Source organism: Macaca nemestrina, chromosome 14 (assembly GCF_043159975.1).
Source record: "Macaca nemestrina isolate mMacNem1 chromosome 14, mMacNem.hap1, whole genome shotgun sequence".
Taxonomy (NCBI): domain Eukaryota; kingdom Metazoa; phylum Chordata; class Mammalia; order Primates; family Cercopithecidae; genus Macaca; species Macaca nemestrina.
The window spans coordinates 66437870-66463891 of NC_092138.1; the positions used below are offsets into that span (position 1 = coordinate 66437870).

General features: G+C 42.0%; 2 protein-coding genes across 2 annotated transcripts in view; both read left to right on the plus strand.

Annotated features, from left to right (window-relative positions):
• The window catches only part of LOC105497297 (uncharacterized), a 32746-nt gene extending 7164 nt beyond the window's left edge, over positions 1–25582 (plus strand). Inside the window, exon 2 of the mRNA XM_071077421.1 lies at positions 1–25582. Within this exon, the coding sequence (XP_070933522.1) occupies positions 1–490 (490 nt within the window). The 3' untranslated portion in view covers positions 491–25582.
• LOC105497296 (zinc finger CCHC-type containing 7) overlaps positions 1–26022 on the plus strand; it is a 278994-nt gene that overhangs the window by 7038 nt on the left and 245934 nt on the right. The gene's annotated exons all lie outside the window — the stretch shown is intronic.

The following is a 26022-nucleotide window of genomic DNA, read 5'->3' on the forward strand; positions in this document are numbered from 1 at the left end:
ATCTGGGCATAGGAACCAATCAGAAACAATCGCTTCAGCAACCAAGACCATTGTTCACCATGGAGGAACCCATGGATACGTATCCTCTGAGCCTCTATCTGCAATACCATTCACTGGGCAGCAGTCTTTTGAGCCAAGTGGCAAATTTGGACAGTATCCATCTGATGCAGATGAACCACATTCAGGCATTGGGGAGGTGGAGGACACAGAACAGCTAAATCAATGTTTGATCCAACACTTCCATCTCATTAAGACAAGTTTGACTTTTCTTTGGTTTTTATTTCATGGAATACATGAGAATCTCTTAACTGTTGGAGTTTCCAAGGAGTCATACCCTGTGACTTCATTTGGTGGAAAGAACAAAACTAAAATGCTGTATGGCCAAAGCCACAAAGGGAAGGATCTGCAATTTACATCCTTGCAGCTACTATCTGTACTGTACTGTTGTGATCTACTGATTGGCATTGGCATAGTAGTAGGGGTCAAGTGACAGAATCCGTGCCAACAGTTTCCAGGTTCAGAAGCAATTCAAGACCCTAATGGTAGCTCTCCAGCAACCAGCACGTGGTGATTGTGCCAACTTGTTGCTCAGTTATAATGCAAGGCCAGTGATTGATTGGCTTAAGTCAAGACCCTGGCTGAGATCATTTGTCTTTGGTCTAATAGAATTTGAGTCTAGTAGAATTCGAGTCTCCAGGGAAAGAGCTACTTGACCAAATTAAACTAGTAGCAGGTAGAGCGCAAATGACAGCATATTATACCATCAAGATGTTCTTAGAGCAGTGTATGGATGGATCTATTGTACTGCCATCAGTTGTGACTGATATTGTTGTATTCAAGGAGAAAGAGAAACTTCTTTAGAAAGCATTTTGAAAGTTTTTTGAGTATGGGGGTGCCCTGTGTCACCCCATTATGGTTGAACTTTGTCCTTCAAAATTACCAAACTTGGCAGCAGTGGCAAATTATTGGGCTAAAAGACTTAATCAGACATATTCTGAGTTCAAGGCTCCTAATATAATACCTGGTGCAGACGTTATACTTCCACTCGTTCAGATGGTTGCACCCCGCCAGGCATCCAGTAGAACAGGGACTGGGAATATGGACACTTGAACATTAAACATTCTGAAGAATTTTGGAATGACAGGTTACAAGTGAACATAATCAGTTCCCCATATTAAAAAAAAAAAAAGATTTGGGGATAGATTGGGCTCACATACTAATCTTTAGAGAGATTTTTTCATTTTTGTGAAAGTACAGAAATTCTCAACTGCTTATGACATGCTGATTGTTAGACAGCATCCATAGCTATTTTATGTTGTTTCCCTGACCCCACCCCCCCCAAAAAAATTATGGCACATTGAAAACAGCAGTATGATGTAAGAGAAGAGATCACAAACTCCTTGAGGGTGGGTCTTTTCCATACTCATAAACCTACTTAGGATATTCGGAGTAATTTGTTGACACTTATATTAATATTTCCTCCTATCCCATTAATTGCCAAATCATCAAACATTTATTGAGCATCTACTCTGTGTAGGGTGTAAGCAGTACTGGGGACTTACAGTGATAAAAGACATAGTTTAGTTTTAGCTGTAAGTGATGTAGTGTTTCACTGAAGAGACAGAATATAAGAAGCCAAGTAATTTATGGAATTCCCTTCTTTATTTTTTATTTTTTTCTTTTGGCAGTGGAGTCTTGCTTTTTAAATAGAGCAAGGCTAGTCTGGAACTCCTGGGCTCATGTGGTCCTCCCGCCTTAGCCTTCAGAGTAGCTGGGACTACAGGTGAGAACACAGCTTGGAAATCCCTTAACCATGGGAGTTAAGTCTCAAAATTCTGGTGATACAAGTGGTTGAAACTTAAAACTTTATTTAAAAAATAGGATTTGTGAATTTTAGATAGTTCATAAGTCTGCGAAAGACTGTATAAATACATATTTTACATTTACTATTATTTGTAGTAAATTTGAGTATAGCATTATCTCTTTATCTGTGGAAACTTCAAACTCTCCGCTATTACTTTTAATTTCAGTGAGACATTATTAAATATAAGTGGGCTTACACATTTGTTTTGCTTATCTGACAAATAATATACAACTCGGAGGCATTTTTTTCCTTTCTATTCTTCCTCTAAATGTTTAGCACTTCTCTGATTTTGTGATCTGAAGTTATTGGTTAGCTTCCTTAGGCTCCATTGAGACTATATATACGTGACACTTAACAGTCTAGCCTTCCTTGGTACATATAGATATATGATGGTGGCTTTGCCTGTAGTAAATTCATGCCAAAACATAGACTTTCAGTGCCTGTTACATATGACTTTCAGCTCTTTCTACTGAGGGATGTAGGAGTTTATTTCTAAGGTCTGAGCCTCTTTTCGTGTACTTCCTTTACTCTTTCCTCAGCCTTCTTTATAAAAACTATGGATGTTCTATCATTTGTTTTCCTTTTTGATTCCCTTTTATTATCCCCAGTAGCAGTGACTTGTAATTCTCGTATGTTAGAAAGGCAGATCTCCTGATTGAAGAAAAGATCCACCCAAGGAAGTCAGCATGTTTAATAATTTTTGAGGGGGATCTCAAATTTGGGAAGGATTGTTATATAAGACAACCAAATGATGACATGAGACAATAAATGCTATAGGAATTATGGAGGAAAAATCAGCTACTTATTTTATTGGTTAAGGAAGAGATATTATTAGTTGTAGAAGTAATTACTATTCTACATTTTTTATTGTGGAAATCAAAAATATATATACGAAAATAAAATGTTATATAATCGACTTCAGTGTCCCATAAGCCAGCTTCAGCAGTTACTAAATTCTGACCAATCTTTAAACACATGCACACGTGTCTCTCAGTATCTGTGAGGCATTGGTTCTAGGACCACTCATGGCTACCAGCGTCTATGGATGCTCAAGTCCCTGATACAAAATGGTGGAATATTTGCATATAACCTGTGTACATCCCGTATTATTTAAATCATCTCTAGATCACTTGTAATACGTAAAACAATGTAAATGCCACGTAAATAACTGTATTATTTAAGGAATAATGACAAGAAAAATGTTCACGTTCAGTATGGCTGCAATTTTTTTTGTGTGTGAAATATTTTCATTTCAAGGTCAGTTAAACCCATTGACATAGAAGGCTGACTGCGTGTGTATGTATATGTGAATACACACACATACACATACACACATACGTATATTTCTGAAACGTAAATATTCTTTTTTTTAAAAAAATATTATCACAGCTAAACAAATTACCAATAATTCTTTTATCCTCATATACCCAGTGTTCAGATTTTCTAGATTGGCTCCTACTTTTTTTTTTACAGATTATTTGAATCTGAATCAGTTCATATACTGTAATGTTTGATAACTTAAGTGTCCTTTAATCTATAGGTTCTCTTTTATCTCTTCTTTATTAAATTCCTTGTAATTTATTGTACTAAATAGATTGTCTTCTAGAATTTCCTGTAGTCTGAATTATGTAGTATTGTTTGACATGTTCCAGTGTCCTCTTATTTTCTGAGTTGGTAGTTAGATCTAGAAGCTTGATTAAATTCAGATTTTCTTTCTGTTAGATCGTCAACTTGATAGATAGTTTCATTTGTTTCATTTTGCTTTTGATACATTGTTTTTTAGAATTACCTCCTAAAATTTTGATTTAATTTTATAATCATGTAAAATGCTTATAAAGTTCCAAATTCAGATTACCAAAACACAATAAAATCTATTCAGAGAAGGCAAACCTTCTGTCCAGTCTCCATCCTGTTCCTGCCCTTCTCCTTATGGGTAACTACTAAGAGAAAATTGGTGATTGGTCCTTACATTTAAAAAAATATATATATATATGCAAAAAACTGTATATCTTTGTACCCTCTTTCCCTCTTTCTTAAATTTATTTATTTATTTATTTGTTTTAGACAACGTTTTGCTCTTACTGCCCAGGCTGGAGTGCAATGGCACAACCTTGGCTCACTGCAACCTCCGCCTCCCAGGTTCAAGCAGTCCTCCTGCCTCATCCTCCTGAGTAGCTGGGATTACAGGTGCCGGTCACCATGCCTGGCTAATTTTTTGAATTTTTAGTAGAGACTGGGTTTCACAACGTTGGCCAGGCTGGTCTTGAACTCCTGACCTCAGGTGATCTACCCGCCTCGGGCTGGGATTACAGGCTTGAGCCACTGTGCCCGGCCCCCTCTTTCCCTCTTCCTTTTTTTTTTCTTTCGAGACGGAGTTTCGCTTTTGTTGCCCAGGCTGGAGTGCAATGGCGTGATCTTGGCTCATTGCAACCTTCACCTCCCAGGTTCAAGCAATTCTCCTGCCTCAGCCTCCCGAGTAGTTGGGATTACAGGCATGCGCCACCATGCCCGGCTAATTTTGTATTTTTAATAGAGATGGGGTTTCCCCATGTTGGTCAGGCTGGTCTCAAACTCCCAACCTCAGGTGATCCACCTGCCTCGGCCTCCCAAAGTGCTGGGATTACAGGCGTGAGCCACTGTGCCCAGCTTCCCTCTTTCTTAATAAGTGGTGGAATACTATCTACTCTTTTAAAATGGTTGATGAATAGTACACTTGTGACAACCTTTTTTTTTTTTTTCTTTTTTTTGAGACAGAGTCTCGTGTGTCACCCAGGCTGGAGTGCCGTGGTGCAGTCTCGGCTCACTGCAATCTCCGCCTCCCAAGTTCAGGCAATTCTCCTGCCTCAGCCTCCTGAGTAGTTGGGATTACAGGCATGCGCCACCATGCCCAGCTAATTTTTGTAGTTTTAGTAGAGATGGGGTTTCACCATGTTGGTCAGGCTGGTCTCTCAAACTCCTGATCTCGTGATCCGCCCGCCTCAGTCTTCCAAAGTGCTGGGATTACAGGCGTGAGCCACTGCGCCTGGCCCACTGTGACAGTCTTAAAATGTATTTTAAACAAATAAAAAGTCTAATTCCACTTTCAGAAGCATGCTTTCTTCTTGTTCCTGGTCATAATGTTTCTTTCTCATTTAATAATTTTGTAAGATTTAGGTTCAGCAAAAAATTATTAAGGCTTAGGTTTTTTTTTTTTTTTTTTTTTTTTTTTTTGAGATGGGGTCTCACTGTCTTGCCCAGGCTGGATTACAGTGGCATGATCTCGGCTCACTGCAACCTCTGTCTCACGGGTTCAAGCGATTCTCCTGCCTTAGCCTCCCAAGTAGCTGGGATTACAGACGTGCGCCATCACGCCCGGCTAATTTTTGTATTTTTAGTAGTTTTTAGTAGAGTTGGGGTTTCACCATGTTGGCCAGGCTGGGCTCGAACTCCTGACCTCAAGCGGTCCTCCCGCCCTGGCCTCCCAAAGTGCTGGGATTACAGGCGTGAGCCACCATGCCTGGCCAGGCTCAGGATTTTAAAAGAATATTTGTTTTGAAAATGGAAGAATATGACATTTTTAAGAGTTTAAGATGCCATATTCCTAGTTTGTGAGTCTTACAGTGTGTTAACGTAGAACTCCTTCAATATGTATAATTTGGAACATAGCCCCTTTAGTTTGTCAGCATTTGGCACATAGGGGATACCTAACAGATCATGGGTAAATTTAATTAGTATTCTGCTTTTGTGTATAGATTAGAGCTCTTTACATAGTATTATTTGAAGTGAAATAATGGCTTGATTAAGGTAAATGGCTTTTGAAATTGAAATGAAATTATAGCTTCAACAACTTAGGGCAGTAAGTCTTCTGTTTTATGTCAAATCCCTTTTCTCCCAAAAACATGTACATAAAAGTTTTAGATATAACTTTACAGGATGGAGAAATCATCTAGAGGCAGTTGATGAATTCCTGAAATTTATTAGGCAGTCAACCAGGACTTGATAACTAATTAAAATTTGAGTAGAGTGGGTTACATATTTGAATTTAAGGTTTTCAAATATATGATATTTTATTTGATCCGGGTCTTCACATACGCAGTTTTTTTCTTTCCCCCCTGTGTGAGTTAATTTCCAACTTGCCTGGCTGACACCTACTCATCCCTCAAATACGGTTTAAAAGGTCACTTCTGAATGAGGTGTAATGGTCATAGGTTCTCAATTAGTGGTTGTTATTGGGTCTGTTAGGACTCTGCAGTAGTTAGCTTTGACTTTGGGTAACTTAATTACTTTATTGGTTAAAAAAAAATTTTTTTGGCCGGGCGCGGTGGCTCAAGCCTGTAATCCCAGCACTTTGGGAGGCCAAGACGGGCGGATCACGAGGTCAGGAGATCGAGACCATCCTGGCTAACACAGTGAAACCCCGTCTCTACTAAAAAATACAAAAAACTAGCTGGGCGAGGTGGCGGGCGCCTGTAGTCCCAGCTACTCGGGAGGCTGAGCCAGGAGAATGGCGTGAACGCGGGAGGCAGAGCTTGCAATGAGCCGAGATCGCGCCACTGCACTCCAGCCTGGGCGACAGAGCGAGACTCCGTCTCAAAAAAAAAAAAATTTTTTTTCCATTAAAGTTATAAAGCTAAAATGAGAGAATGAGTAGACTTAACATAATAGGCAAATATTTTGATAAAAGTCTTCATAACTACATGATAAGTTCATGATCATTGTGGCAAACATGGGCTTATACCTTCCACTCTGTTTTTTTCTGTTTTTTTGTTTGTTTGTTGTTTTTCTTTTGAGACGAGGTCTCTCTGTTACCCAGGCTGCAGAGCAATGGTGCAATCGTGGCTCACTGCAGCTTTGACCCCAGGCGCAAGCAATCCTCCCAGATAGCTGGAACTGTAGACATGTGCCACCATACCCAGTTAATTTTTGTATTTTTTGTAGAGATGGATTTTGCCTTTAGGATATTGCTACAACCACCACTGTGAAACCACAGGCCCATATGCTAAAACAGCCCTGGGAGACAGTTGAGTCCTCCTCTTCTCCCATTTTGCAGATGGAGACACTAAGGCCCAGAGAAGGAAATAGAATTGCCACAGGTTCTACAGTGAGTTCATGGGAGGGGCAAGACTAATGAGAAAACGGACATCTCTTGGACACTCACTGGGCACTGTGCTTTGCATACATGATCATATTCCATCCTCAAAACAAACCTGTGCAGCCAGTTTTGTTAGTGCTCCGGATTCACAGATGAAGCCTCATCTCTGAGGCTCAGACACTGGGAGTTGCCCAGGATCACACAGTTAGGAGACGGCAGAGCTGGAATTTGAAAGCCAGTCTGATTTTCCACACAAATCGTTTGACCACTAACACTTTAGGGTTGCCTAAAACCCAGGCCCCATCTCTCCACTCCCCTAAGTCCACTCTATCCCTGTAGTCCTCCATTATGTTACATTGACTCCTAAAGAAAAAAGATCCAAATGGACACAGCTCTGGAGGATTTGCAAAGCACTTCTGTGTCTTCCTGCACATCATCTCAGGAGATCCTGATCCCAGACCCAAGTGGTAGCCTGGGCAGAAATAGCATGCTCATTTCACAAAGCAAGAACTGTTGGGTTTCCTTCAATCTAATGATTTCACCACCATCTGTGCGATAGCCGAGAGAAGTCAACAGGTTGAGAAACTCCTGTGGTAGGAAGGGAGACCCATGACCTGCCAATAGGGAAGAACAGACATATGGAACTTGGCCAGGGAAACTTAATCCAGAAGAAAAAAGCGTATTTTCTCTCCTTATATGTTTTAAATAGAATAATGAGATAATCCTGGATTTTATTTTATTTTTTTAATTACTTATTTATTTTGAGACGGACTCTAGCTCTATTGCCCAGGCTGGAGTGCAGTGTTGCAGTCTCAGCTCACTGCAACCTCTGCCTCCCATGGTCAAATGATTTTCCTGCCTCAGTCTCCCAAGTAGCTGGGACTATAGGCGCCCACCAACATGCCTGGCTAAGTTTCGTATTTTTAGTAGAGATGGGGTTTTGCTATGCGGCCAGGGTGAGATAATCCTAATTTTAAAAACTCAGCTCTTGTGTTTATATTTTAATTTATTCTCAGAGAGGTAGGAGGATCTAGAGGAAATGCAAAATGTGAGTCTTATTTTATGATTTGCTATGGTAAGCCACATTTAATCCCTTTCTTCAGTGAAAGGATTTACGAAGGATACAACACAGTGTACCTATCTGTTGCCTTTATTGTATTTTTTTCCCAGATTTTTATTTACTTTGTAATGTTACAACAATAAGGGAAATTAAAACGGAAGAAAATTATCCATAATTCTACCAGTGTAACAAATGAACTGTTCGGTGCTCCTCTTACTTCAGGCAAAATTTACATAGGTGATTTATGAGTGTAGTTACAGCTTCCTATTCATTCGGCTTTCTCACTTGACAGTTTATCATTATAATGCCACAGGTCTTCATAATTATCATTTAAAAATAAATGTTTTAATAATTATTTTAATGGCTGCTTAATACTCTTTTGAGTGGATATATCATTCCCTAGTATTATATATTTAGAAGGACTGCAATTTTTCACTATCACAGATAATCCCAAAGTGCATGTCTTCATACATATCACGTTCTCCTATTTTTGTCATTTCTGTAAAATCCCCAGATCTAGATTTGCTGGGTCAAAGGGCCTGAATGCTTGCATGGCTCTTGATATATATGGGCAAATCGCTTTGCCAAAGGCTTTTTATACTTTTACTTTGTCTCTAGTAATGGATGAGTAGGATAGTCTCATATCATGCTCTTGCCACAACCAAGGGAAATCTACCAATAAATGAAATGTAAGTTGATAAGCAACGTTTTTACTTCATTTTTACAAATGGCTTGACAAGCCTGTTGCAGGCTCTTGATTCTCTTATTTCTGTTGCTGTCATAAATTAAGTGCCTATGCCAAGAATTTGGGAAAGCGCCAAAGCAATTATTATACCCATTTTACAGCTGAGGAAACTGAGTCTCAGGGATTTGCCCAATAGGCTGGACAGTGAGTAAGTGGAAGTGCTGAGACTTTGGTAATATCATCAGCTGTTGTGAACCAAAGATGATGCATTGGTTTCTTATAACCTCCTGGAATGTCTTCTGGGTTTTGAAGCTAGGAAAGCATGTTCACATCAGGTACATTTGTAACTTATTTGAACAGGCCTCATAGACCTTTCAGCCTCCAATTGCTATTCAAAGCATATGCTTACTTTGGAGGAGACTTTTGATATATTTTGTTTGCCAGAGAATCTGTGACTTTCAGAGTTGGACGGAACGTCAGAGATAATCTCATTCTACTGGGAGAATGGAGATGGAGAAACAGGCCCAAAGAAGAGCAAGGATTTTCCCGGGTTCATTCATGGAGCTGACAGCAGAGTTAGGATCTACCTTCTGGTTTAAAATGGTGCCTAGGCTGGGTGCCATGACTCACACCTGTAATCCCAGCACTTTGGGAGGCCAAAGCAGGTGGATTTGCTTGAGCTCAGGAGCCGAGACCAGCCTGGGCAAAATGGTGAAACCCTGTCTCTACAGAAAAACACAAAAATTAGCATGGTATGATGGTGTGCACCTGTAGTCCCAGTTGCTTGGGGGGCTGAGTTAGGAGAATAACTGGAGCCCAGGAGGTTGAGGCTGCCGTGAGCCATGTTTGCAACATTGCACTCCATCCTGGGTGACAGAGAGACCCTGTCTCGAAAACAAATAAATAAATAATGAAAAAAAAAAAAACTACTTTAAAAATGTTGCCTAGAGTATATAAGTGGGCAACTTGTATATTGTGAGATATTAAAAAATGAATATTTTTTCTTTTCTTTTCTTTTTTTTTTTTTGAGATGGGGTCTCACTCTGTCGCCCAGGCTGGAGTGCAGTGGCACAATCTTGGCTTACTGCAACCTCCTCTCCCAGGCTCAAGTGATCCTCCCATCTCAGACTCCTGAGTAGCTGGGACTATAGGAAAACGGCACCAAGTCCAGCTAATGTTTTGCATTTTGGTAGAGATGGGGTTGCACCATGTAGTCCAGGCTGGTCTTGAACTGCTTGCCTAGGCTCTGTTCTCGGCTCCTGAGCTCAAGCAGTCCGTTTGCCTTAGCCTCCCAGAGTGCTGGGATTACAGGCGTGAGCCACTGTACCTGACCCTTAAGTGAACAGTTTTTAAAAGCAATGAGAACCATTTGAGAAACACTGGATACCTTATGTTTCTTTTGGAGATCCCTGATGAAATAGTCTGGGTAACAATATGTTAATGTGAAACAGATTTTTTTTAATTAAAGGATTTCCTATAGACTGATACCCCAAATGACAATTTTTTATTATTTAGTTTTAGTGTTTTGTGGGTATTTGGTTGGTTTTGTTTGTTTTTACTTTGAGGAAATATATCCTTTTTATTAGATTTTACTTTTAGTGTGTGTTGTTTATTTATTTACTTATTTTTTACTTGGTAATCATTGTCACCGTATGCTTGCAGAGGTATGTGTACACTTAACAATATATCTTGGTGATTGTTCCACACTGGTACTTTAAGGGCTTCCTTGTTGTTCTTCGTATATTTTTCCTGCAGCAGGGTATTCTGATCAATATGTATTTGACTCTCTAATTGGAATATAGTCTCTACCCTCAGGGAGTTTACAGTCTTCTGGAAAAATGAGGTGTGTTCATTATGACTGCTGAAAGAAGGGAGCAGGTGAACTGGGAAGAGATACAAAGATTGGCTGGAAACAGTGGCTCGTGCCTGTAATTTCAACACTTTGAGAAGCCAAGGTGGGTGCATCACTTGAATTCAGGAGTGTGAAGACCAGCCTGGGCAACATGGTGAATCCTCGTCTCTACTAAAAATACAAAAATTAGCCATGTGTGGCGGTGCATGCCTGTAATTGCAGCTACTCCAGTGGCTGAAGTATGAGGATCACCTGAACCTGGGAAGCGGAGGTTGCGGTGAGCCAAGATCACACGACTGCACTCCAGTCTGGGGTGACAGAGCAAGACTGTCTCAAAATTAAAAAAAAGAGAGAGAGAGAGAAATAAAGTGTAGTAGGCAAGAAAAGAAATCATCTCAGCTGGTTTTGGATATTGGACATGAGCTCAGACCTGAGAACTGAGAAGCTGCCTGTTGCAGGTGAGTCTGGATGATGGACAGTGAAAAGCAGTTATTCATGTGTGAATCTGGCCAACATGAACATTTAGCTGCTGAACACAAAAGCTTGATTTTTATTAGCTATATTTGTTGCCCATATATTGGAACAGACCTTCAAGTGGAAGTCAGATGTGTTATCAGATATCATTTGGAGTAATGAGTGTATTTTCCCAATCTTTCCAACACCAATCTAACAACTCATCTCCAAAAGCATACATACTAATTAATTTGTTTTCCATATACTAATAAGATTAACAACCTCGCATTTACACGGGGTACTGAGTCATGCTCAAATAAAACAAGTTCTAATGAGAAAAATTGAATGTGGCAGCAAACCATGTCCCACCCGGCCATCCAGGTTTATGTATGTTTGTCTGTCTTTGCTACACATATTTTTGTCAGGATTTCACTGTAAACAAGATGATTTCTTTCATGTTCCTTAGGTAAATTTGTTTAATGAACCACAAAGTCACTGTAAATATTGCACAGATCTGAGTGCCTTGCAGTGTGGCTGGGAATCTTTTAAGCTGCTTCAAAAAATGAAATGTGTTCACCTAAAGAACCATATTGGGAGAAAACACTCTTAACATATCAAGGCTCTTAGATATGCAGGCTGGCTTAATTCTATTCTGGACAATAGAAGAATTTGTGGTGGAATGACATGTGACCTTGTCCAGTCACTCTACCTCGCCTAATCTGGGCCTCAGTTTCTTCCTCTCAACTGGACAGAGTCGGCTAGGTCTGTGAGCGTCCTACCTGCTAATCATCAGAATCAGCTGGGACTGGAGGATGGCAAGTGAGAGCTTTAAAAAATACACCTGGGGGCCGGGCGCCGTGGCTTATCCCTGTAATCCCAGCACTCTGGGAGGCTGAGGCAGGTGGATCACGAGGTCAAGAGTTTGATACCTGCCTGGCCAATATAGTGAAACCTTGTCTCTACTAAAAATACAAAAATTAGCTGGGCGCGGTAGCACACTGTAATTCCAGTTACTCGGGAGCACAAGATTCTTGTGCCAAGGCACAAGAATCGCTTGAGCCCAGGAGGCAGAGGTTGCAGTGAGCTGAGATCACACCACTGCATTCCTGCCTGGGCGACAACGAGATTCTGTCTCAAAAAAAATGCAAACAAAATACATGGCCAACCTGTCCTACTAAATTCCATTCCTACTAGACCCTAAAACTCTAATCTCTGAGGGTTGGGGGTCCCAGAGTTCATATTTTTAAAAATAAATTTTTCATGTGATTTGATGATCAGGCAGGCTTGGGACCCTCTGGAGTAGACAGATTACCACTAAGATCTTTTCCAGATTTCATGACCATCAAAACTGATGATTCTAAAAACTCATCTTGGAAAATACTGTTGCATGTCTAGGCGGAAGAAGAACACTGGTAAAGGAAGCAGGAACCTGGATTCGAGTCCTAGGGCTCCCCTCAAGCTATGCAGGGGACACTGGAAAAGCCACTTCACTCTGGACCTTAGCGTCTTTATCCACAAAGTAAAGGCACTGGAGCAGGCAGTGTCAGGGCCCTTCCTCTCACATTCTGCACCCTAATTCTGATTCCTCTGGGATTCATTGTTTGCACATAAAGCACCCTTAGGTGACTGAATACAGAGACTGGTAAGGGAGGCTGGCTGGGTTCATCTGCAGTAGCCTACCCATTCTTCCTGAGGCCCAAGGAGTCTCTTCTGCCTTGTACCCTTGGTGGGTCCCACCCCTCCAGCTCTTTCAGAGGGGCTGAGGGGTGTGTTCTGGCCCAGAGCCAGGCACCTCCTCAACCCTCACTTCTTTCCTTCATTTAGGACTCAACTCATTCTAGCTTTTCCTGTTCTTCCAAGACAAGATCTATGAAAGATCCCCTGATACCTTATCCCCTACATTCCCAGCCCAGAGATCCCCTACATAGTAAATCCACAAAAGTATCTGAGAAATGAATGAATGGTTGAGTGAACGATTGTCATGTGAGCTTCCTTCCAGCTGCAACAATCAATGCCTCTGTCCCTCTCTGTCCTCAGAGGGTTCATCCTCAGTGAGGTGAAAGAGGACAAAGTCTTGTCAGGTCTACTTACCGCATAGGACCGTGCAAAGAGTGGCCGCTTCTGCAAAACATTGAGCCTCTTAGTTTTACTAACTTCATATGAATGGCATTATACCGGATGTATTCTCTGTGTCATGCTGCCTTTTTTTTTCTTTTTTTTAAATTTCCAGACACGGTTTCACTCTGTTCTCCAGGCTAGAGTGCAGTAGTGCGACCTTGGCTCACTAGAACCTCCGCCTCCCAGGTTCAAGTGATTCTCATGCCTCAGCCTCCTGAGTTGCTGGAATTACAGGTGCGTGCCACCATGGCCAGCTAATTTTTCTATTTTTAGTACATACCGGGTTTCACCATTTGGCCAGACTGGTCTCGAACTCCTGCCTCAAGTGATCTGCAGACCTTGGCCTCCCAAAGTGCTGGGATTACAGGTGTGAGCCAGTGTGCCCGGCCTGTGTCTTGCTTCTTTCAACCAACATTACATTCTATATACTTGCTAGGATGGGTGTTATTAGCATTCACTTTTAATTACTCATTAAAGTATATACATATACTTTATGCATTTTCAGTATCTGCACTATACTTCACAATAAAAGGAGAATTGAGGGAGTCCAAGACAATTACTGTTTGTTTTCAAGAGACAACCTAGAATGAGTGTTCTCTTTTAGCCATTTGTAGAAAAAGTGGCTGTGTGTGGTGGTTCACGTCTGTAGTCCCAGCAGTTTGTGAGGATGAGGCAGGACAGTCACCAGAGCCCAGGTGTTTGAGACCGGCCTGGCCAACACCATAAAACCCTGTCTCTACAAAAAATATAAAAATTGGCTGGGCATGCTGGTGAGCATCTGTAGTTCCAGCTACTTTGGAGGCTGAGGCAGGATGATCACCTTACCCTAGGAGGTTGAGGCTTCAGTAAGTCGAGATCGCACCACTGCACCCCAGCGTAGGCCACATAGTGAGACCATGTCTCGAAAAAAACACAAAAAGTGACTTGGAACCTGCAAGATCTTTACAAATGGCAAGAACCTTGGGGAAGTTTTTCACATGGGAACTTTACCCCAGAGCTTGTGTTTTTCTCACTCCTTGGTGAGTATTCAGTCAACAGAAGCATTACCCTCACTATATGGGTCACATATCACATAAGGCTGTGCCTCACCTACCAAGTGGCCTGACCTGTCTGAACTTCAGTTTCTTCATATGGATAACAATGATGTTGCTGGCATCACGGTGGGGGGTGTGGAGGATGCCCACAAAAATAAGGTATGAGGATCCGACTTGCCATACCCTGTGACTGGGTCTAAATCTGCACGTGTGGCAAGGTAACAGTGTGGAAAATCGGGGTTATAGGCTTTGTGTTGATAAACTTGAGAAAGAGTTGGGGGAAATCATTTTCCACTAACAGACCCAGTGCAGCAACACTTCAGTATTTACCTGCCTAGGCTGCCTCATGCATTGCTCTGTGGGGAGTCGGGGTTTAATGAAGTAGGATAAACCCCACATGCACATTAGTTAGCCTCAGCATAGGCAGGATTAACTTTACACTCCATTTGCAAGAGAAAAGCTCCTCTCCTAGAGTTTGTTATAAAAGGATTTAGAATCACAGAATGATAGAGCTGGAAGAGAGCCCCTAAGACATCATCATAATTCTATTCCATCATTTTTCAGAAGGTCAAAGAGACCTGCCCAAGGTCACCTACTGAATTAGCACAGAGCTCAGGTTGGACCCCAGTCTCCAGATCCCCAGGCCTGCATCCTCTCCACTTTCTCCTGTACTGCTCAACCACTGCCTTATAACAAAGGTAGGGTAGCATATTTCTCTTTCTGGCTTTGCTCTCTACCCCTTGATACTCACACCCTCCGTATTCAGGTTTCATGGTGTATGAGCAAGGTTTGCGTGTACTCAACTGAGCTGGCCTCCCTCATGTCAGTGTAGCTTTGCACTTGGTGTTTCCTTTGTCTTCATTGGTCTTCCCTCTCTACTCTTTCCAGGGAGACTCTATTCAGTGTTACCTTCCCCAGGAATTCTCTGAATCATGCCCTCTCCCATCTTTCTAGACTTTGAGCTCCTCTAGAGTAGGGACTACATCTTCTTTGTCTTTGTATCTCACTGCCTAGCAGGGGAATAGCATGTGGAAGATACAGTAAACATTTGTTGAATGAACAAATGACCAGATGAAATAATAAATAATTAAACATACAAATGAATGAATGAAGTCAAAGGCAGATAGGAGGCAGCATGGGTCTCAAGCAACCTAGAGCTCTTAACAAATTGCCAGTTTAGCTCAAGTCCTTCCTTATGGAGCTCTGGCCTGTTGTAGATGTTTTCCATGACTACCATGGTCCATGACCCGCCTCCTTGGGATGACCTGGACTCTGACCACATATCACTGAGCTGAATCTACCATAGCCCTGGGCTTTCATCTCAGGCCCCAAATAGACTGGCAATGAGCCATCATTTCTGTCCTTGCCACCATCTTCAACCAGTTTTCCCAGGGCTGCCTGCACTGGGGGATACACCTAGGAAATTTCCACGTGAGATGTGAAGCCTATCTCTTCAGGTGACAGCCCTCCTCAGGGTGGAGTGCCAACACAGATTCCCCATGCGCATCTCAATTCTAGCAACTTGATTAAAGAAGGCACCTTCAGATGTCCCTTGTTTATATAGACTTCTGAGAGGGAAAGTTAGGAGTGTATATAAGTACCAATACACATGTATACGACTGGGATAGGCATTGAAGTAGAAGTCAGGAGACTTGGGGTTCAGCCCCAACTTTGTCAGCATGGCAAAATGGTTAAGCATGTGGATTCTGGAATTGTACTGCTGGGTTAGAATCCCAGCTCTAGCACTTACTGGCTGTTAGCCTTGGGGAGGTTACCTAACCGTGGTGTGCTTCATTTCCCCACCTGTAGAATGGAGACAATGATATTCTCTGCCTCACGGAGCTGGTGTGAAGAATACATGAGGTAGGCTGGGCTCCGTGGCTCACACCTGTAATCCCAGTGCTTTGAGAGGCCAAGACGAGAGGATCGTTTGAACCCAGGAGTTTGAGACTACAGTGAGCTATGGTCATGCCACTGCACTCCAGTCTGCATGACAGAGTGAGACCCAGTCTCTGGAAAAAAAAAAAAAAAAGAATATGTGAGGTAATATATATAATGTGTTTAGAATAGCGCCAGGCACATAGTAAGTGTTAAATAAATGTTAGGAATTATTATTTTCTCAGACCCTTAGTTCATGTTGTTCCTTCTGCCTGGAATGTTCTACCCTCTGGCTTTCTGCATGCCCAGCTCCTTCTCCTTCAAGTCGCCACTTAATGTCATCTCTTCAGGGAGACCTTCCTTGACCTTATCTAGAATATATTTTCCCCCTCATCTCTGCATCACTGAATACATGGAGAATGGACCAGGGTGTCTCTAAATCCCTTCTGCTTCTTACCTTGTGTATTTTCTACAATGTTATTTTTTAGTCTTACTATTCCTCCCATAAGCCTAGGCTATTCATTTATGATTAACACAGAGTGTAATCATAACACAGAGTAACAAACCTGTAAACTGCAGGCATATCTGATTTGGAACAAGCTGAAGAATCTGGCACCATCGAGTGGGCCACTGATTGTATTTCCAGTTTGCATCTGGTCCTTCTTGTTACATCTTTACTTCTGTTCCAGGAGTGTCATTGCCAAAAGTGGTCGGAGACTTAAAAGTTTACTTTTTCCTTTTGGCAGCATCAGTAAACTGGATTATTAAAGTTTCGTCTTCCCTCTTTGAAACTCCCAAAAGAAAAGATTTCACAAGAACAAATCTTGGCATACAAAGAAAATGAGACAAAGAATGTAATCATAATAGTAGTGAATGGTTTTCATATTGACATCTGTACATTAAGATTATGTAAAAAATACCAGTTTTATGCTCTGACAACTTATTCTGCATCGGGGTGGGGTAATATCTTGGGAATGCCAAATGTGAAAGCATTACATAATGTCAGCTATTCATGTGCTGCTTTGATGAGATATCACTGGGAATGGGAATCCCTAAAGGGAGAGTGGTCTTAACAAGTGGGAGGGGAGAGGGAAAACATAAGAAAAGGAAGGAAATGACTGGGTTTGGTGGCTCAAGCCTGTAATCCCAGCACTTTGGGAGGCCAAGGTGGGCAGATCATCTGAGGTCAGGAGTTCGAGACCAGCCTGGCCAACATGGTGAAACCCCCGTCTCCACTAAAAAATATGAAAAAAAATTAGCCGGGCGTGGTCGTGGGTGCCTCTAATCCTCACTACTCAAGAGGCTGAGGCAGGAGAATCGCTTGAACCTGGGTGGCGGAGGCTGTGGTGAGCCAAGAACGTGCCATTACACTCCAGCCTGGGCAACAAGAGCAAAAACTCTTATCTCAGAAAAAAAAGAAAGAAAGAGGGACAAAGGAAGAGAGAAGATGTTAGATCATAATGATGAAAGAGTAGTTGTATAAAGAAAAGTTAATGCATATATTTTTAAACAATACATATAATCCCAAATCTAAGCCAGCCATATCTACGGGTTACTTATCTCTGTTTCGATTTTCCACAATTACCACCATGATGGCATTGAACATCATGTTGGGAAGAGATGCGCAGCAGCACACCATTATATCATGTTTCCACCATACAGATCAAATAGAGGTAAACTGCCTTAAGTACTAAGACAATAGTATAACAATTAAGAGCTGGGGTGCTGGTTGATGTTTGTAATCCCAGCACTTTGGGAGGCTGAGGCAGGAGGACTGCTTGAGCCCAGGAGTGCAAGACTGCCTGGGCAACATAGGGAAAGCCATCTCTACAAAAAATTTAAAATAGCAGGCCTGGTGGTGCACACCTGTAGTTCTCCTCTCTCAGGAAGCTGAGGTGGGAAGATCACTTCAGCCCCGGAGTTTGAATTTAAAGTGAGCTATGATTGTGCCACTGCACTCCAGCCTGGGCAACAGAGCTAAAAAACAAATAAGAAAACAAACAAAAACCCAAAAAACACAATTAGGAAATGATGAAAGAAATATTTCTTTAATTGTAAGTGTGATTCTTCAACTTCAGCCTCCCAAGTAGCTGGGACTACAGGTGCGTGCCACCACGCTTAGCTAATTGTAAGTTCACATAATTTAATTTTTAAGAATGAGTGGGTTTAACAGTCAGCTTGGAGAATTCCTTAAAATTTGACAATCAGCTGTCATGAGCCAGCTGAGGCACAATGCTGCCCCTATCCCACCATAACTGTGTTACTCCTCACCTGGTCTAGGCAATAGTCTCCTAAGTGGCCTCTCACTTCTAGTCTCACCTTCCCCACACTAGCCACTAGAAAGGGTGTATAAAATATGTAATTGACCATATTATTCTTCTTAAAATCTTCTATGGGTGTTGATTGTCTTGAGGATAAAATCCAGTTCCTTATTTACCATACCTGGACTTTGGGACCAGACCCAAACCTTCCTCTATAGCTTCCCAGTCAGTCTATTCTTTCACGGTGTTTTCCTCTCTCCCTCCATTCCCCAACATGCTGTGCTCCAGTCAGGCCAGCTCACTTGCAGTTTCACAAACACACAAAGCTGAGTCATGCCTCTATGCCGTGGCTCTGGCAGAGCCTCCTGGCTGGTGTGCTTCAGCCTGGTCCTGGTTTCTGCACAGAGAACACTCACTCCTATGTCAAGATTCAGAGTCACTCATGCAAACTTTTCTCCTTCTCTTAATTACATATAAACAACAATCTCCTCCTCCCCCTCCCCCTCCTTCTCCTCTAGACAGTGTCTCAGTCTGTCACCCATGCTGGAGTGCAGTAGCATGATCTCAGCTCACTGCAACCTCAGCCTCAACCTCCCCGGCTCAAGTGATCCTCCCACCTCAGCCTCCCATGTAGTTGGGACTACAGGCTTGAGCCATCACACCAGGCTAATTTTTGTATTTTTTGTAGAGATCAGGTTTTGCCATGTTGGCCAGGGTGGTCTCAAACTGCTGGGCTCAAGCAATCTGCCTGCCTCAGCCTCCCAAGTGCTGAGATTACAAGCCTGGACCACCGTGCCTGGCTTAAACCTCCACTCTTGTGTTGCTATGAATCCACAATACTTCCAGGTATTACCTGGGTGTAATACCACACCAGGGTGACACACCAGGTATGGTGGTGTGGGCCTGTAGTCCCAACTATTCAGGAGGCTGAGGTGGGAGGATTGCTTGATCCAGGGAAGTGGAAGTTATAGTGAGCTGAGATCGCACCACTGCACTCCAGCCTGTGCGACGAAACCAGACCTCAGCTCAAAAATTAAATGAATAAAAGGGACAAATATTTTGTGATTCCACTTGTATGACATACCTAGAATAGTCATTCTTAGAGATAGAAAGTAGAATGGTGGTGGCCAGGGGCTAGGGAGAGGGGAATGGGAAGTTATTGCTTAATGGGTACAGAGTTTCAATTTGGGAACATGAAAAAGTTCTGCAGATAGATGGTAGTGATGGTTGCACAACAATGTGAATGTATTCAATGTCACTCAACTATATGCTTAAAAATAATTAAATTGGTGAATTTTTATGTTTACGTATATTTTACCACAATTCTTTTTTTCTTTGAGACGGAGTTTCACTCTTGTTGCTCATGCTGGAGTGCGATGGCATGATTTCGGCTCAATGGAACCTCTGCCTTCTAGGTTCAAGTGATTCTCCTGCCTCAGCCTCCTGAGTAGTTGGGATTATAGGCGCCCACCATCATACCTGGCTAATTTTTTGTATTTTTTAGTAGAGACGGGGTTACAGCATGTTGACCAAGCTGGTCTTGAACTCCTGACCTCAGGTGATCTGCCCACCTCAACCTTCCAGAGTGCTGGGATTACAGGCGTGAGCCACTATGCCTGGCTTACTACAATTTTTTAAAATGGAACATCAGTTCATGGATCTGAGAATCTGAGTTTAGGGGATCGGAGGAGGAGGGTGGGGTGAAAATAGAGCAGCGATGAAACTTCTCTGGTAAATGACCTCTCTGCCTTCCTCCCTCCCTTTTTGCCTGCTACACAGGCTGAGCTGGGTCCTATTTTGGGGGCAAATGCATGTCCTTATGTGCACTCAGAGATGAATAAGACAGAGCACCTCTCCTGGAGGAGCCAGTGCTACATATAAGTCAGGGAGGAAGTATGGGAGCCAATTTCACAGGTGGAATAATAAGGGAGATCATACATCATGTCTCTAAATCTTCCCATTATTCTCCTTCCCCTCTGACCCCCATGCATGCTTCTGAGTCTCCTTGAGAGGAAAACCCGTAATATTTCTGGAGTCAAGATTAGATGAGAAGATTTAATAGCATTAGGAGAAAATCTGGGTCCAATTATGAAGGTTTATATGGAGCCTTTACATTTCATACTTGGAATTAAGGCCAGTGAATCCTCCAGATGTTTTCAAATAAACCAGACTATCACAGAGACAGCAGAAGAGTAATTGGAAATGGACTGAGAGAGACGTTGAGCATAAGCAGTCTGAGGTAACAGTTTAAGCAAGCTCACAATATCCCTTGCAGAAAATCTATTAGCAATAGATGTGTATGTCAAAGAATCTTAGAATTTGGGAGCTTAACAGGACTTGCCTTTGCAGTTGCTAAGTCTGTTTCCTCATTTTACAGTTGAGGAAACTGAAGTGCACAGAGATTAAGTGGTGTGAAACTTCACACAGGAAAATTATGTTCTACGTGGCACTATAGTCCTGTGCTTTGACTTTTAGTTGAGTAAGGGCTCTTGATTTTCTGCTCACCTATTGCTTTCCTTCAATAAAATGTTCTAACCTTATATTTTTTATTATTATTTTTTTGAGACGGAGTCTCACTCTTATCGCCCAGACTGGAGTGCAGTGGCATGATCTCAGCTCACTGCAACCTCTGCCACCAAAGTTCAAGCCATTCTCCTGCCTCTGCCTCCCGAGTAGCTGGGATTACAGGCGCCTGCCACCACGCCCTGCTAATTTTTGTAGTTTTAGTATGGACGGGGTTTCACCATTTTGGCCAGGCTGGTCTTGAACTCCTGACCTCGTGATCCACCTGCCTCGGCCTCCCAAAGTGCTGGGATACTAGGTGTGAGCCACCGCGCCTGGCCTCTAACCTTGTATTTTATAAGTAGGATTTTCTCTTCTAGTAGTGGAATGAGTCAGAGAGGGAGAAGCAAGTCCTTGCAAATGATAAATATATATTGCTATGGGTTGAATTCTGTCCCTCCAAGGGAATGTTGAAGTCCTTACGCTAGTATCTCAGAATATGACTTTATTTGGAAACCGGCTCATTGCAGATATCAGTTAAGATATGATGGGTTCTTTTTTCTGTTTGTTTGAGACAGAGTCTTGCTCTGTTGCCCAGGCTGGAGTGCAGTGGCTCGATCTTGGCTCACTGCAACCTCTGTCTCCTGGATTCAAGTGATTCTTCTGCCTCAGCCTCCCAAGTAGCTGGGACTACAGGCACGTGCCACCACGCTCAGCTAATTTTTGTATTTTTAATAGAGACGGGGTTTCACCATATTGGCCAGGCTGGTCTCAAACTCCTGACCTCAGGTGATCCATGTGTCTCTGCCTCCCAAAGTGCTAAGATTACAGGTGTGAGCCACCATGCCCAGCCTGATGGGTTCTGGATTCAATATGACTGGTGGCCTCATGGGAGGAAGAATAAGACACACAGGGAGAAGATGTAGCCATGTGATGACAGAGGCAGAGGTTGGAGTGATGCATCGACAAACCAAGGATTGCCAAGAACCTGCAGAAGCCAGGAAGAGGCAGGGAAGGGTTCTTTCCTAAAGGCATCAGAGAGCATGAACCTGCCAACATCTTGATCTCGGACTTCTAGCCTCCAAAACTGTGAGAAAAGAAATTCTTGCTGTTTCAAGTCACTCCACTTTTTGGTAATTTGTTGTGGCAGCCCTAGGAAATGAATACAGTACATTAATGTTGACAGCATGTGAGTTTCCTTGGGCCAAAAGAGGTGGGTTCCATCAGGCCTTGGGGTAGAGGCAGTTATGAAGCAAAAGTTGGGCTGGGCTCGAATATTTAGTAGTATTAAGCCCCAAAGTTCAAGCAGCCAGCATGTCCTTATCAGAGTCTAATCTGGGATACTGACAATGGATGATGAACAGAATCAGAAGCAAAGGTGGAAGAAATATTTGTCTTCCCATTTGAAGAAGTTGCAGTTCCAAATCTTTGATTCAGCAATTCCGATTAGGATATAGAATTTTATGGTTTATGCAAGTTGCATCTCTCAGGTACACATCGCTGACATGAAGAGCAGCAAGTTATCTTCCTTGTTCTCACCAAACTCCTCCTACCCCATACCCAGTCACAGACTAATATATGTTCAAAAGCCAGAAAAGACTGTAAGGTGGTTGTTAAAACCTCACTCACTTTGGAATCTTGCTGGACCACTGCAGGCTGACGGCAGTCCAGAGAGATGTGCCCATTTACTCGGTGTTAAGTCTTTGAATTAGAATCTCTGCAGGAAACAGGTGTACATTCTAAATGAGGAATTGAGTAAAGTTTCATGAACGGACAGTTTACAGAGGGGTGGGCAGGACTCAGGGAAGACAACAAGGTATGGTGCCTAGGGCTAGCAATTGCAGGGAGCATTCACCTTTTAGTTAGACCTAAAAGGGCAAGGAAGGGAGGAGTGGCTATATGAAGAAGGCCACCTGACAGGAGCTGTGGTCTTTTGTAGAGGAACACAATCAACTCATGGAGATGCAGCAGAGAGGGAACCACCTCACTAACAGCGTGACTTCATTCCCCTCCTGTCCTCCTAAATTTAGTCCATGCTGCCTATTGTCCAATCCCAACCAAAGACCGAAAGACAAGGAAGCTCTTCATACTTAATGGTGATAGACTGAACGCTTTCCCCCTAAGAGCAAAAACAATATAAGGATGCCTGCTTTCATCACTGCTACTCCACATAGTACTGGGAGTTCTAGCCAGAGCGGTTTGGGAAGAAAAAGTAAAACACTCTCATCATTTGGAATCACAATAATCAACTAAATTGGAACGGAAGAAATTAATATTTACAGTTGCAGAAGACAGGATTCTACATATAGAAAATCCCAGGGAATACACAAAAAAATCTATTAGATCTAGTAAATTGATTTAGCAAATTTCTAGGGTACAAGATCAACACACAAAAACCAGCTGTTTCTGTACATCACCAAGGAACAATTCCCCCCCCAAAAAAATTCCATTTATAATAGCATCCAGAAGATTCAAATACAATTCTTATGAATTGTATTCTGATTGGGATATAGAGTTTTATGGTTTATGCAAGTTGCATCTCTCAGGTATGCATTTGATCAGAGCATTCACCAAGGAAGGTGAAGGACTTGTACACTGAAAAGTATAAAACTACTGAATAAAATTTAAAAAGACCCAACTTAATATGAAATTCCATGGTTATGTATCAGAAAACTTAATATTGTTAAGATGGCAGTACTCCCAAAATGACCTACAGATTCAATGCAATCCCTATAAAAATTTTAATGGCCATTTTTGCGTAAATGGAAAGGTTGATCCTCAAATTCACACAGAATTGCATGAGGCCCAAAACAGCCAAAACAATATTGAAAAAGAGAAATAAAGTACTGCAAGCCTACAAAAAACAGTGTGGTGCTGTCATAAGGATAGACATATATATCAACAGAATAGCGTTCAGAGTCCAGAAATAAACTCAAACACCTATGGTGAGTTGATTTATTAACAAGGGTGCCAAGAACATTCAATGGGGAAGAAACAGTGTCTTCAGAAAATGGTGCTGGAACTGGAAAACGACATGCAAAAGAATAAAGTTGGTCCCCTACCTCACTCCATATACAAAGATTAACTCAAATGGATCAATTACCTATATAGAAGAGCCAAAAGTATAAAACTATTAGAAGAAAACAGGGGTAAATCTTTATGAGCTTGGATTTGGCATTGGATTCTTAGAACTACCTCTAAAGCACAAGCAACAAAAGAAAAATAGATCAATTAGATTTCACAAAAATTAAAACCTTTGCAAATCAAAGGATATTATCAATAGAGTGAAAAGCAACCTACAGAATGGGAGAAAATATTTACAAATCATATCTCATAAGGGTTTAGTATTCAGAATATATAAAAAATGCTCAGCCAGGTGCAGTGGCTTGCTCCTGTAATCCCAGCACTTTGGGAGGCTGAGGCAGGCTCATCACTTGAGTCCAGGAGTTGGAGATCAGCCTGGGCAACATGGCAAAACCTTGTCTTTACAAAAAATATAAAAATTAGCTGAACGTGGTGGTTCACACCTGAACTCTCACCTATTCAGGAGGCTGAGGTAGGAGGATTGATTGAGCCCCAGAGGCAAAGGTTGCAGGGAGCCGAGATCACACTACTGCACTCCAGCTTGGGTGACAGAGCAAGACCCTGTCTCAAAAAAAAAAAAAAAAATTGCGACTCGACAACAAAAATACAAACAATTCAATGTAAAAATTGATAGTGGATTTGAATAGTTCTCCAGAGAAGATGTACAAATAGCCTACATTCACATAAAAATGTTCAACTTTATTGGTCATTAAAGAAATTTAAGTCAAAATCACAATGAAATGCCATTTCACACCCAGTAGGATTACTATAACTTAAAAAATTGAAAATAATAAGTATTGGTAGGTATGTGAAGAAATAGGAATCGTAGTACATTACAGTTTGGAATGTAAAATCATGCAGCCACTGTGGAAAACAGCTTGGTGGTTCCTCCAAAAGTAAAACTGGATTACCATAATGACCCAATAATTCTAGGTATATCAATAGAAACAAAAACATATGTTCACATAGAAACTTGTCTATGGGCCGGGCGCGGTGGCTCAAGCCTGTAATCCCAGCACTTTGGGAGGCCGAGACGGGTGGATCACGAGGTCACAAGATCAAGACCATCCTAGCTAACATGGTGAAACCCAGTCTCTACTAAAAAAATACAAAAAACTAGCTGGGTGAGGTGGCGGGCGCCTGTAGTCCCAGCTACTCCGGAGGCTGAGGCAGGAGAATAGCGTGAACCCGGGAGGCGGAGCTTGCAGTGAGCTGAGATCTGGCCACTGCACTCCAGCCTGGGCGACAGAGCAAGACTCCGTCTCAAAAAAAAAAAAAAAAAAAAAAACTGGTCTATGAATGTTTGTAGTAGCATTACTCATAACAACCCAAAGGTGGAAACAATCCAAATGCCTGTCAGCAGATGAATGGATAAATGAATAGTGGTATATACATATAATGGAATACTATTCAGCCATTAAAAAGAATGAAATGGCCGACTGAGGTAGCTCACGCCTGTAATCCCACCAGTTTGGGAGTCTGAGGTAGGCAGATCGCTTGAGCCCAAGAGACCAGCTTGGGAAGCATGGCAAAAACCTATCTCTACAAAAAAATACAAAAATTAGCTTGACATAGTGGCATGTCTATAATCCTAGGTAGTTGGGAGGCTGAGGTGGGAGGATTAATTGAATCTGGGAATTCAGGGCTGCAGTGAGCCATGATTGGATCACTACACTCCAGCCTCAGCAACAGATATTGTCTCAAAAAAAAAAAAGAAGAATGAAGTACTGATATGTGCCACAATGGATGAACCTCAAAAATTTTTGTGTTATGTGAAAGTAGCTAGACATAGAAGGTTACATACCTATGATTTCTCTTCTCTTCTCTCTTCTCTCCTCCATTCGAGATGGAGACTCACTCTGTCACCCAGGCTGGAGTGCAGTGGCGTGATCTTGGCTCACTGCAACCTCTGGCTCCCAGGTTCAAGCGATTCTCATTATTCCTATCATTACTCTCATTATTCCTTCTCATTATTCCTATCATACATGATAATAAATAGGAATAAAACCTCTCTTATTATTCCCCCACAGCTGAGCATAGGCACAGGAAAGAGAAAGTTCCAGCGGGTGAGCTCTGAGAGCAACAGCATAGCACAATGAGAAAAAAGCCATTCTCTGGAGAGAGACATCAAACTTTCTGAAGAAACTGTGGCAGTTCCAG